The sequence below is a fragment of the Perognathus longimembris genome, chromosome 3 (genome assembly GCF_023159225.1).
Source record: "Perognathus longimembris pacificus isolate PPM17 chromosome 3, ASM2315922v1, whole genome shotgun sequence".
Lineage (NCBI taxonomy): Eukaryota > Metazoa > Chordata > Mammalia > Rodentia > Heteromyidae > Perognathus > Perognathus longimembris.
In genome coordinates, this window is record NC_063163.1 from 61,045,049 (window position 1) to 61,059,319 (window position 14,271).

At 43.8% G+C, this 14,271-nt stretch overlaps 1 protein-coding gene across 2 annotated transcripts in view; it reads right to left on the minus strand.

Moving 5' to 3' along the window:
- Nucleotides 1–273: 273 nt before the first annotated feature.
- Tnfrsf19 (TNF receptor superfamily member 19) overlaps nucleotides 274–14,271 on the minus strand; it is a 64,903-nt gene continuing 50,905 nt past the window's right edge. For both annotated transcript variants that reach the window (XM_048341648.1, XM_048341649.1), the window contains exons 6-10: nucleotides 8,462–8,626; nucleotides 7,329–7,454; nucleotides 6,201–6,303; nucleotides 4,568–4,970; nucleotides 274–1,396 (exon numbers count right to left, since the gene is read on the minus strand). In XM_048341648.1, the coding sequence (XP_048197605.1) occupies nucleotides 1,388–1,396; nucleotides 4,568–4,970; nucleotides 6,201–6,303; nucleotides 7,329–7,454; nucleotides 8,462–8,626 (806 nt within the window). In that variant the 3' untranslated portion in view covers nucleotides 274–1,387. The remainder of the gene's footprint in view (nucleotides 1,397–4,567; nucleotides 4,971–6,200; nucleotides 6,304–7,328; nucleotides 7,455–8,461; nucleotides 8,627–14,271) is intronic.

Consider the following 14,271-nt stretch of genomic DNA (forward strand, 5'->3'; position numbering starts at 1 on the left):
CTGATATATATAGTGTCCTTGCCTCCTCCTGCCTTTTAGTCCTTTAATTAGTGGAGAAAAGGAAGCCAAACCCTAGATGGTATCAATGGAATACCTTAATAGAACTCCAGACTCTGTGTGTGTGTGTGTCTGTATGTTGATCCTGAGGCTTGAACTCAAGGCCTGGACACTGTCCCTGAGATTTTTCACTCAAGGCTGTGCTCTACCACTTGAGCCACACAGCTCCACGTCTAGCTGTTTGGGTGCTTAATTGGAGATAAGAGTCTCATGGACTTTCCTGTTCAGGCTAGCCTCAAACATTGATCCTTAGATCTCAGGCTCCTGCATAGCCAGGATTACAGACCTGAGCCACTGATGCCTGGTGAACCCCAAACTCTGATATCCACCATTACTGGGCTAAAATAGGAGACTCTTCAGAGTAAACTTACAATGTTTGAAAGATGTCCCAGTCAAATGCCACCAAACCAGGGTAGTGTTCTCTCGAACAGCCCCCAGAGTGTGGGCTTATCCTCCGGCTCTCATCCACAGTGCATTCTCAATGAAGACTACCCCAGTAGGGTACTTCCCATATGCTGAAATCCCCAAAGCCTTTAGTATAAAGATGCAATGCAAATGAAAGATCACTACGTTTATAAATATCTCCTTGCTGTAAAAGACTCTCACAGGAACATGTTCACTTGTATGTCTACAACCTGTGTGTTACATGCTTTTCACATCGGGGTCACCCTTTCCCGCCACATTCTTACATTCTGGTACCCAGGTCCGTTCTCCTACCACCAGCAGGTGTTCATGAGGCAGAGGCTGACAGCGCTCTCCTCTGATTCCTGCTTAGGTTAGAGAACTTCATCTGATCAAAGTTCAAGGTATAGCTTGTCAGAATCTTGTCCAATCGAAATTTCACCTTTGACTCCACGACACATTAAAAACTAAGGTATGGAATCTGTCATGGACTTGTGGTAGGTGAATAGGCAATCAGAGGTTATTTCTGGAAAGAAAATGTCCGTGAATGTAGATGCTGTGGTCTGCCCGTACTTGGAACTCATTTACCATGAGAACAAGCTGGAACACCGGGTTGTGTCTTGGTACTTGTAATCGCCTAGGCTGGACAATCTATCTTATTAGTCTTTGAAGTTGATCATGTGACTTCTGGTTTGGAGAAGGATTACAAATCAGCCTGGAGTCTGTTCTTGCTTTTTGTTGAAGTTTCAGCTTACAACTGGTCTGGCTCAGAAGCAACTGGTTGAAAGGCTTAAAATGTCATCAGTTTGGTTCTGATTTATTTTTCCCTCGTAGGAGCCACACGGGGTCCAGCTGGCTCAGTGTAAGCCACACATGGAGTATGTCCTTCAGTGCAGGCATTTAACTTGCACACAGCATGAAGGCTACCTCAAGCTTCCTGAAACAGTCACAGAGGAAAGCTTTTCAGACAAGACTTCCAAGTTAAAACTACTAAGTGATCATTGCAAACACTGATGATGAATAATTATAATCATTGTAATCATTCATTGATTATACATAACTATAATTATCAGTTGTATCCATGAGGTAATTCTTCATGGACAAGAAAGGCATTCAGCAGAAATAAAATATACCGGTAACCTTGTCCTCTGAGAGTAAGACAAACATTCTAATTTCAACACATAGCTGGCTCCTGTTTGCCAAGTTTCCTGAGAAGATGAAACTATAACCCATAACAATCAGGATGACTTAATGAATTCTGTTGCCGACTGCCAACCTCATTCAAACGTTTAAAAATTATTTCTTCAGTGTGTTACAAATCATAGCCTTTTTAAAAACAACAACAACAACAACAACACTTTATTTATTTGCCAGTCTGGGAGCTTGAACTCAAGGCCTGAGCACTGTCCCTGGCTTCTCTTTGCTCAAGGCTAGCGAGTAGCTACTTGAGCCACAGTGCCACCTCTGGCCTTTTCTATATATGTGGTGCTGAGGAATCAAACCTAGGGCTTCATGTATATGAGGCAAGCTCTCTTGCCACTAGGCCATATTCCCAGCCCAGAAATCAATTCTTTAGGAGAAGGAACTATGTTCTCTGTCTTAGAAAATAGCTTGTTAGGAAGAAATGTGAACTCAGTAGAGATTGTTAAAAAAAAAAAAAAAAGAAAAGAAAAGAAAAGAAAAAATAAAGCTAGTTGAGTTAAAACATTTGGCTGAGCTGGGTGCTGGTGCCTTATGCCTGTAATCCTAGCTACTCAAGGTGACTGAGATCTGCAGACTGTGGTTCAAAGCCAGCTGGGACAAGAAAGTTTGTGAGACTCTTATTTTCAATTAACCACCAGACTACTAGAAGTGGCGCTGTGGCTCAAAGTGGTAGAGCGCTAGCTTTGAGCAGAACTCAGGGACAGCACCCAGGCCCCAAGAGTTCAAGCCCCATGATTAACAACAAGATATTTGGTTGGTCCTTTGATAAAAAGCAGAATCTAACCCCTACAAAGGTTTATAGTAGTTGTCATTTCCTATTTTCTTTTGAATATTAAAGGTTCATCACAACATTTCTGATTCAGTAAATGCAATGAAAGAGAAAGTGTTTTTCAGAAACTGGAGGAATCTCTCTTTCTCTCCCCTCCCTCCCTCCCTCCTTCCCTTCTTTCTTCCTTCGTTCCATGGTAATACTGGGATTGAACTCAAGGTTTTTGTGCTCTTACTCAGCTTTTTCCACTGAAGGCTGGCAAGCACTCTATTGCTTGAGCCACAACTTCTGGGCTTTTTTTTTTTTTTTTTTTTTGGCTAGTTAATTGGAGATAAGAGTCTCAGGACTTGTCTGCTCAAGGTGCCTTTGAATAATGATCCTCAGATCTCAACCTCCAGAGTAGCTAGGTTTACAGGTGTGAGACGCCAGTGCCTGATTCATAGTCCTTCCTCCCTCCCTCCCTCCCTTCTTTCTTCTTTCTTCTTCTTCCTTTCTTTCTGCCTGTCCTGGGGCTTGAACTCAGGGCCTGGGCACTTTCCCTGAGCTTTTTTTACACAAGCACTCTATCACTTGAGCCACAGCTCCATATCTGACTTTTGGGTATTTATTGGAGATGAGCCTCACAGACTTTCCTGCCTGGGCTGGTTTCCAACTGTGACCCTCAGATCTCAGCCTCCCGAGTAGCTAGGACCACAGGCGTGAGCCACCAGTGCCCAGCCACAGTCCATTCTTGATTAAGACTTTCACTCAAGTAATCTTTTTTTAATCATCATGAAAGCTGTGCAGATTATGGGATGACTCAAAAATAACAAGGTAAGTAAACAATCTTTCATATAAAAAACAGAGCTCAGATGCGTGCAGGTTATGTTTATTTGCTTAATTTGTTTTATTTGTCTCTTCTTCATTTCCTCCATTTGGAGACCAAAATCAACACCCTCCCCCACTTCAAGCCAAGCAGTGTGGTTTGCTTGTTTGTTTGTTCCTGGTTCCATAAATTCTCTAGAAACTTTCTTGGTCGTTTAAAGGAAGATACACACATGGCAGATTTAGATCACTGTACAGCAGATTATACAAGAAACACATCTGCACCTGTGCCATGTTTGACTTTAGTTCTGTGTGTGATATGCAGTCTCATGGAAGTGGGTGGCAGGGGTGTGTGCGTGTGCGTGTGCGTGTGTGTGTGTGTGTGTATGGCACAAGAGCAGTGTGTGTTCAGAGTTTCTCAGCTCTCAGGGCACAGGAAGGGAAACTCCCACAGCCTCACCCAGAAAAAGCACAACCAAGTGCCCCATTCACCCTGCCTCTCCCCTATCTGCAGCTACTCAGTGTGCCAGAAGCCCTCCCGTCTACAAGTTTGCCACCTCTGCCCAGCTCGTGTGGTATTTTTCTGCTCAATACTTTAGTATCTTTCATTCACAGTCAGGTTATTTAGAAGTGAGTTCTCTTCTCCCTCTACTGCTGTGTTCTGGGGTTCTCTGATTTGGTTAATAGGCCTATTTGATTAGAAATGGGTGGTCATGATCAGGAGCCAGTGATTCAAAGCCAGTTTGGAGTAGGAATTTCTGTGAGACTCTTATCTCCAATTTGTTATTTTAAAAAAAAAGGGAGTAGATTCCAGAAATAGAGGTGTGGCTCATGTGGTAGACAGCCAACCTTGAGCAACAAAGCTAGGAACCAGCTCCAGACAAGTTCAAACTTCAGTGAAGGCACAGACACACACAAAATTAATAAATAATGGCATGTTCTACAATGTACAAGGTGCTAGTGGCTTACACTCTGAGCAAGGGAGAACCGTAGTTCACAGCTCAGCCTGGGCAGAAATGTTTGTGAAACTCCTTCTCTTTTTACTCCACAGCTGGGTGTGGTAACTTGTACCTGACATCCCCAGCTACATGGGAGGTTGAGGTTGGGGGGAAGTGAGACCCTATCCTCAAAATAATGAGTGAGAACCAGGGCTGGAGGTGTAGCTTAGAGGTAGCACCACCAGTCTAGCAAGTGTAAAGTCCCAAGTTCAAATTCCATTACCATCAATACAAAAGAAATCAGAAACGATGGAAAACCTCCACAAACTTGCCCACATTGTGTGGTGGGAACTTGAGTTGGAACATTCTAGTCTGCCACAAACTGGTGCCTTACCTGACAGGATGGCAGGGTAGTTATCTGCCCGGTGTCACCAGCCTCTTGGCTGAGCTGGCATCGAGCAGTCAGTGTATCCTGAATTGGTATGGAATTCATTGTTGTATCCTTGTATCTGGAGAATTCAGTAGGTCCCGAGGAGCTTCCAGAATGAGCTGAAAGGGGAACAGCTCCCCCAACCACCTCTTGACCACTGTTTGAATCCAAAGATGTTGAGTTCTCATTGTCTGGGTCGAGGGGACCACATTCTCCAGTCATTTCAGGGTAGGAGTCACACAAGGAGATGTCATCGCTGCCCATGGAAGTCTGCATCAGGGGCCAAGCGTCGGAAAACTCACCACACGTGGACCGGGAAAGGGTCCCAAAGAGCACCGGCATCGTCTCCCCCAGAGGGGCCGTGCTTCTGAACACAAGGAGAGAAGACCTCTAAGGATTTGGTGGCAATACATGATGTGACTTCAACGCAACGTCTCTGCTATGATCTCAAGTCTTAGAGAGGAACGGGCAGCTCGTCAGTCAGATGAATGAGTAGACAAGCGCGATTTACTATTTTAAACCTGATGTTCTACATCTGGCATAGTCAGTTTCCAAGGTCTCAGCTAATTTTTTTTTTATTGACTGCTCTTCCTAAGTCTTTTTCTTTGATGGCTGTTCTAGGACTCTAAAATAGTACATGAATATATAAAAAAAAAAGCTAGGTGTGCATGTCTATAATCCTAGCTATTCAGGTTGAGGTTGAGATCTGGAGGATCATGAATCAAAGCCAAGTAGGGAAGAAAAGTCTGCAAAACTCTACCTCCAAAATAACACACAAAATAATCTGGGCTGGAGGTACAGTTCAGGTGGCAGAGCACCAGCCAGGCAAGCAAACTGAGCGAGGGTGAGGCTGGGAGTTCAAACCTTACTCCTGGTAACAAAAATGAAAAATGAATGAAAGAATAAATAAATAAACTAGTAAAAAGTATAAACAGTGGCACTGGGTATTAGCAACCTTGAAAGACCTTTCTAATTCCTGCCAAAGAATTGTTTCCTTTCTGGCTGGGCACCAGTAGTAGCTCACACCTGTAATCCCAGCTACTCAGCAGGCTGAGATGTGAGGACCAAGTTCAAAGCCAGCTCAGGCAGGAAAGTCCATGAGACTCTTATCTCTAATTAACCACCAAGAAGCTAGAAGTGGAGCGGAAGCCTTTGACAAAAAAGCTTAGACTCACTGCCCAAGGCCCTAAATCCAAGCTCCAGGAACAGTAAAAACAAAAATAGAAGCAAAAACAAAAACAAGCCGAGCACTGGTGGCTCACTCCTGTAATCCTAGCTACTCAGGAGCCTGAGATCTGAGGATTGTGGTTCAAAGCCTGCTTGGGCAAGGAAGTCTATGAGACTCTTTTCTCCAATGAAAACTGGAAGTGGAGCTATGGTCCAAAGTGGTAGAGCATTAGCTTGAGTGAAAAAGCTCAGGGACAGTGCTCAGACTCTGAGTTCAAGACAGAAACAAACAAACACAGAATTCCATTTCCCACAATGTCACTGGAAATATTGAAAAATTGTCCCTGTACTTTTCCCTGCAACCTGACAGTTCAGTAGAATGCATCCTTGTAAAGGCAAATATAAAATGGTTTATCAAATGCCCAATTACCTCTCGGGAGGGGTGGCCTTCGAATGTACCCCACAACCAAGAGCCGCACAGGGACTACCACAGGCTTCCTCACCGCACAGGGAGGGGATCAGGTGAACAGGCCCTGCGAAAGCCAGCAGAGTGAGTTTCAGTGTGAGTCTCTCTCCACAGTGCATGTATTAATTATAGAACAGCAATAACTTTACAGTGCACAGACCTGGGAGATATTCCCTTAACCAAATGGCTCAGAATATCCTGTGCAGGCCAGGGCAGAGGCACTCTGTGCCTGCCAATCTAGTACACTGAGGCTAATAATGTCTCCTCTGTTGTATTTCTGAATTTGATCTAAGCACACATCAGATAAATATATCCCAGCTGATGAGCACCTGCAAAATTTCTGTTGGATATTTTTACAAACATCTATGATTAAACAACATTCCCATGTCAAAAGAGACAGAAGAGATTTTTAGAACAAAACTCAATTGTGTTATCTGGGATTTTTCTTTCGCAACAAAAGGGACAAATAAGAAACTGTGATCTAGCACCAGACTCAGGTTCACACCTGTCATCCTTGCTACTCAGGAGGCTGAGATGTGAAGAACATGGCTGGAAGCCAGCCCAGGCAGGAAAGTCTGGGAGACCCCCACAGTTGGTCAAAAAATAAAAGCTGAAGTGTGCTTCAAGTAGTAAGGCATCAGCCTTAAGTGAAAAAGCCCAGTGAGAGAGCCCAGGCTCTGATTTCAGGCCCCACTATGAACTCGCGCGCGCGTGCACACACACACACACGCACACACACACTTGCTGCCATTAGAAAGCCATCCCTACTGCAATATACATGGAGTGATTCTTTTTTTTTTTTTCTTTTTCTTTTTTTTTTTGCCAGTCCTGGGGCTTGGGACTCAGGGCCTGGGCACTGTCCCTGGTTTCTTTTTGCTCAAGGCTAGCACTCTACCACTTGAGCCACAGCACCACTTCTAGCTTTTTTCTATATATGTGGTGCTGAGGAATCGAACCCAGGGCTTCATTTGTATGAGGCAAGCACTCTACCACTAGGCCATATTCCCACCCTCATGGAGTGATTCTTTTCAGCTTCTTTTCTGTATTGCTGTGGGCCACCCAATGGGCCAGGTCCTGTAGGGCTTAACTCACCGAAGGTCTGGGCTGAGTCCTGGTGGCACTGACAGCAAGTTCTGTGCCCATAGTTGCTCAGTTGTGGTCTGTCAAAACACGACAACTCAGAACCATTATATTGAATATCTTGTGATCGCAGAGACCCTGAAGGAGGGAAGGAAAGAATTCTGTTAATGTCTTTTCTTTCTGGTGTTTAATTAGAGATTAGAGTCTCATGGACTTTCTTGCCCAGGCTGGCTTTGAATTGCAATCCTCAGCTCTCAGCCTCCTGAGTAGCTAGAATTTACAGATGTGAGCCATCAGTGCCAAGCTGTTTTTGTGGTTTGTTTGTTTTAAGAAAAAAATTAGCTGTCATTACCATTTGTTTTTAAATTTTAATATTTGTTACAATTTTTCATGACAGTTGCTCCCTGACTTACAGTAATTTATGTTCTGATAACTTGTAAGTTGAAGACAGTTGTGAAGTCTAATCTACTGAGTATCATAGCTCGGCCTAGCCTACCTCATGCATACATGCCAACATTTCCATTAGCCATTTGTTGGGCAATACATGCAAATGATGCAATGCAAAACCTATTTTGTAACATAGTATTGAATATCTTATACAGCGAAACAAACAAATGAAAACACAGAAGTTTTGCCATTACAGCAAAGTTGACAAACTGTGTATAGCTGAATTATGATAAGGTGAGGACTGTCTATATTTCTTTTTACATGAAATACAAATACAAAAGAAGTGTTAAGAAAGCTAACAATGAAGCCAGGTACTGGTGGTTCACTCCTGTAAACCTAGCTACCCAGGAGGTTGAAATATGAAGATCTCAGTTCAAAGCCAGCCAAGGCAGAAAAGTCCATGAGCCTCTTATCTCCCATTAACCACCAAAAAGCCAGAAGTCAAGCTGTGACTCAAGTGGTAGAGGGCTAGACTTGAGCAAAAAAAAAAAAAAAAGTTCAGGACAGCATCTACGCCATGGGTCTAAGTTCCAGGACTGGTACATACACACACAAAGAAAGATTGGATGTGAAGCTGGGGCTCAAGTGCTAGAGCAAGAACTAAGAATCAGTGCCTAGACCTTGAGTTTAAGTTCCAGTACTTGCACCACAAGAACAACAAAAACCCACTCAGCAAACGGTCAGGGGTTGGCACTCACAGCTAGGCTTTTTCTCCATGAACTGTCTCTTGCAGTAGATGACACAGAGGATGAGGAGGGCCAGGAGCACTGTGGCCAGAGCACTACAGATCACCGCAGCCAGGGCTGTGTCTCGAGGGCTGGAGGCTGTGGACGCGATTTTCACAAGGTTGACCTTGCTGGTACCTGCAAGGCACAGGAGTGGGGCCGTTACCTACCCCTGGCCACCCCAGAAATGCCAGGTTTACACCAAATCTTATAGGCCTTGTCAGTAAACAGCCTTCCTGTGACAGAAACAAAACCCAAACCTGATAGGCTTCCAGATGTTCAAGTACTTTCTTCTAGAAGATTCCTGCAATGCTACCTCGCCACTCTGTACCCTAAAATGTGCAGGAAGCGTTTCCACAATACTGCACACAACCCTGCATGCATCAGGAGACAGAGATTGACTTTTTGTTCACAGAAGCAGAAATCTAGATTGCCATCTTGATTTGTGTATCTGCATGAGACCCCATGTAGTAGCCCTGGGGTGAAGGGAATTGCCACCTTTCCAAAATGGGCACAAATACAGTCATTTTAATGACATCCAGTTGCTGTCATATTAATTTGTGAATAACAGTGCCTCCTACATGCCCATTCTCTACTGAGTTTCTCAGGCAGTGGTATCTACAGAGGAACAAGAGAAAAACCCAAGTGTTTTCCTTGGGGGTGGTATTGGGATTTGAACTCAGATCCTCACATTTGCTGAAGAGGCATGGCTTCCTGAGATAGGCCTCCAGCCCTGTTTTGCATTGGTTGTTTTTGAGATAGAGTCTTGTTTCTTGCCCAGGCCCATGTATAGCCTTTGTTCCTATTTTATACTTCTTACTGTAGCTGGAATGACAGATACATGTAACAACATTCAGCTAGTGGTTGAGACAGGCTCTCACAAACTTTTTTTTTGGCTAATCTTGGGCTGTAACTCTGGGCTTCAGTGCTGTCCCTGAGCTTCTTTTGCTCAAGGCTAGGGCTTTACCAGTTGAACCACAACTCCACTGCCAGCTGTTTTGGTAACTTATTGGAGAGTCTCACAGACTTTCCTGCCTAGGCTGGCTCTGAACTGTGATCCTCAGATCTCAGCTTCCTGAGTAGTGAGGATTACAGGAGTACACCACCAGCATCTGGCTTAATCATTGCATTTCATTTAGGCAGTAAATGGGGTGCACAGGTGTAGGTTTGCACTTACGATATGAAATGGTTAGACTCTATTAAATTTAGTTTGGTAGAAGTACTGCTAAGAATTTCTCAAAAAAAAGCATTTTCCTACTACACAGAAAAGCTATGTTTTGCTGCTCTATGGCTGTGTAGCAGCAACATTAAGAATGCATTCCTCGGGGCTGGGGATATAGCCTAGCGGCATGAGTGCTTGCCTCATATACATGAGGCCCTGGGTTCAATTCCCCAGCACCACATATACAGAAAAAAATGGCCAGAAGTGGCGCTGTGGCTCAAGTGGCAGAGTGCTAGCCTTGAGCAAGAAGAAGCCAGGGACAGTGCTCAGGCCCTGAGTCCAAGACCCAGGACTGGCCAAAAAAAAAAAAAAAAAGAATGCATTACTCCTGGCACGGTGGTGTGTGCCTGTAATCCCAGCTACTCAGGCGGCAGAGACAGGAGCCCCATGTATGGGCAAATGCCAGTGATACTCTATTTCTTTTTTCTTTCTTTTTTTGGCCAGTCCTGGTCCTTGGACTCAGGGCCTGAGCACTGTCCCTGGCTTCTTTTTGCTCAAGGCTAGCACTCTGCCACTTGAGCCACAGTGCCACTTCTGGCCGTTTTCTGTATATGTGGTGCTGGGGAATCGAACCCAGGGCCTCATGTATACGAGGCAAGCTCTCTTGCCACTAGGCCATATCCCCAGCCCCCAGTGATACTCTATTTCAAAAACAAGCTGAGGGCAGTGTCTCACACCTGTAATTCAGACTACTCAGAAGATGAACATAGGAATATTGAGATCTGAGGATAGCCCGGGCAAAAGTGCAGAGGGACTATCTGAAGGACAAACTAAAAACACAATGGAGGCATGGCTCAAGTGGTAGAGTACTTTCCCTGCAAGCAGAAGCCCTTGTGTTTAAGCCCTACTATTGTACCCTCCAAAAAGAAAGCAAGGAAGGAAGCAAGGAACGAAGGGAGGGAGAGAGGAAATGCATTCCAGTACATGCTTGTTCTAAATTTTCTGCCCACAGATTATTAAATATATTGAATTCCTGAAAAGAACGGGGACTTAATATGTTCAGGCTTCTAATAGTACTTCTGAAGAACGGATCTTAGCAACATTCCACTCTTCAGAAACTTTTACCTTTCCTGAATTGGAATGCATGTCTAATTTCAATTGCTGACTTCTCTCAGATTCTGAGTATTGTGCTTCAGCAATTACTTTAAAGAGAGGATTGTTGTCTGAGCTTAAAACTTACACTGTGCTGGAGGTGTGGCCCAAGGGGTAGAGGACTAGCCTAGCAAGCATGAGGCCTGTTGTGGTTTACTTGTTTTGTGACAAAACTGATTCTGAAGGACATTATAAAATATTCAGAATCAAGACCACAGACAAGCAGGGCTGATGTTAAAAGTTAGCCATATCAGATGCTTAACCCCAGTATTAATTTTTTCTTCCTTTCCCCTTCCCCTCTTCTCCTTTTCCCTTCTCCCTTTCCTTCTTTGCCTCCCTTTCCTTCTCCTCCTCTTTTTTTCCCTTTTCCTATCTTATGCTATATTCTTCCCAACCATTTGAGTAAGACATATATATTACATACAGCACACACACACACACACACACACACACACACACACACACACACATACACACACGAATGGGGAGGATAATTAGCTCAAACTTTGTATATAGGCAAATCAATTTTATTTACTATGCTAGCATATACAATGTGGTTTGGCCTAATTTAAAACATAAATATGGTTGCACAATGTCAGCCTGCTTTATCCGTAAGATTAAGGTGGCTGCTGCTGTTTTTATGATGGTGAAAACCAAACATAGGACTTTGAAGTTTCTAGTTTTGAGATGTTATTTTTAATGTCCGAAAGGTATAATTAGAATGCATGCTAAATAAATACAGTACAGAAGAGCCAGTTGTAAGGAAACTAATTATGCTTTTGGTCTAGGCGCCTATCTTTTTTGTTGTTGTTGTTGTCAGTCATGGGGCTTGAACTCGGGGCCTGGGCACTGTCCCTGAGCTTTTGTGCTCAAGGCTAGCACTCTACCACTTTGAGCCACAATTCCACTTCCAGTTTTCTGGTGGCTAATTGGAGATAAGCGTCTTACAGACTTTCTTCCCTGGGCTGGCTTTGAACTGGGATACTCAGACCTCAGCTCTGAGTTGCTACGATTACAGTTATGAGCCACCAGCACCTGACTAGGCTTCCATTTTTAAGATTCCACTAGCACCTATATTTCCATCAGAGGTCAGCACTGGGAAATGACATACTGGCTTCCTGCTGTGTAGTCTGTCACTTTGGAAACTCCTCAGTAATAGAAAATGTAAGCAAGTTTTCTTGTTGGTGACTCTGTTTTGTCACAGGCAACCAGTGAAAAGTTCTAGCCCCAAATACACAATTTAGACATTTAAAACCATTTCTCACTAGCCAGGCACCACTAGCTCAAACCTGTAATCCTAGCTACCCAGGAGGCTGAGATCTGAGGATCACAGTTTGAAGCCAGACAAGGCAGGAAAGTCTGTGACAGACTTATTTCCAATTAACTACCAAAACCCCAGAAATGGTGCTATGGCTCAAAGTGGTAGAGCACTAGCCTTGAACAAAAAAGCTCAGGGAGGGCTGGGAATATGGCCTAGTGGCAAGAGTGCTTGCCTTGTGTACATGAAGCCCTGGGTTTGATTCCTCAGCACCACATATATAGAAAAACGGCCAGAAGTGGCGCTGTGGCTTAAGTGGCAGAGTGGCAGCCTTGAACAAAAAGAAGCCAGGGACAGTGCTCAGGCCCTTAGTTCAAGCCCCAGGACTGGCAAAAAAAAAAAAAAAAAAGCTCAGGGACTGTGCTCAGGCCTAGAGTTCAAGACCTGGGCCTGGCACAATGAAAAATAAATCTATTCTCTCTCTCTCTCTCTCTCTCTCTCTCTCTCTCTCTCTCTCTCTCTCTCTCTCTCTCTCATCTATCTCTGTCTGCCATCTATCTATCTATCTATCTATCTATCTATCTATCTATCTATCTATCTATCTATCTTTTATTTCTTCCCTCTCCTTCACTAAAGTATTTTGGCTTTCTCATTTGTTCCAAGCTGACCCCTGTTCAATCCATCACTTTCCACGTGGTCATCTCCATTACCATACACACAAAGCCCAAATTGAATAAATGTTTGACAAAATCAAAACCTCTTGATGGATCTTACTTCTAACCATGATTGCTAACAAGAATAATATCACAAATCAAGTTCTCTGCAATCTTACTTGAGACATACTTCTAAAGGGTAGGTTTTTATCTTGTTAATCTAAACTGGTTAAACAAAAATATCTAGGGTAATGTTCAACTTATGAATTCCAGATGTGCCACAAGGGAATCAGCCAGTAAACAACATAGTTGTTTTTGCTTTGTTTTTAAATCCACTTTATACCAAATACTCAGACACAGGAGAGATTTAAGAGTCTTTATTTACACTTCCTTCAATGTTAACTTATTTTTTCAATAACAGAGAGGGCTATTATCAAAATATAGAATATTGCAAAGTGAAAGTTTTCTTTGTGCCTCCATCTGGGCCATACCTATAAAAAAAAATATGGCTGGGCACTTGTGGCTCACACCTATAATCCTAGCTACTCAGGAGGATGAGATGCTGTTTGAAGATAGTCTAGGCAAGAAAGTCCATGAGGCTCTGATATCCAATTTACCTCGGGCTTCTGCCAGAGGTGGAGGTATGGCTCAAGTGGTAGAGTACCAGCTTTCTTGCTCTGGTCTTATTGCTCCTTCTGTCTTCCTCACTGCCATCCACCTCCCTTATCCTGAGGTCTGGGCACTGTCCCTGAGCTTCTTTTTGCTCAAGGCTGGCATTCTGCCACTTGAGCTATAGCTCCATGTCCAGCCTTTTCTGTGATTAACTGGAAATAAGAGTCTCATGGACTTTCTTGCCCGAGTTGGCCTTGAGATCCTTAGATCTCAGCCTTCTGAGTAGCTGGATTACAGGCAAGAGCCACTGTCACCTGGCTTGTCTGTCTTCCTTTCTTTCCCTTTCTACCCTTCCTTCCTTCCTTCCTTCCTTCCATACCAGTCCTGGGGCTTGAACTCAAGAGCCTGGGCACTGTCCCTGACGTTTTTTGCTCAAGGATGACACTCTACCATTTGAACCACAGCTCCATTTCCAGCTTTTTGGTGGCTAATTGGAGTTAAGAGTGTCAGGAACTTTCTTACCCTGGCTAGCTTTGAATTGTGATCCTCAGATCTCAGCCTCCTAAGTAGCTAGTAGTAGCACCACTCTCTTCCTATTCAGAATAGAGTTTTCTTCCCACGTTAGTATTCCAAAATGTTGAAGGTGTTTGTCTGTGTGGCTGAATTCCCTTTGGTGGCTGAACTAAGTCTAATTGATTTGTCCACAAAGACAATTATCCTTGTCCTTCTTACTGTGGTTATTTTGCAGGAAATTGAATATGGACCGTAGAACTGGCCAAATACATGTATGAAGAAATACAGATTTCTTCTCTGCCTTCTTTCTGGTAATTTCTCTCAACCCAACTTCCCCCTTTTCTGTGTACCCGTTCTGGGACTTGAACTGAGGGCCCAAATCCTGTCCCTGAGCTTTTTTGCTCAAGGATAGCACTCTTATCACTGAGCCACA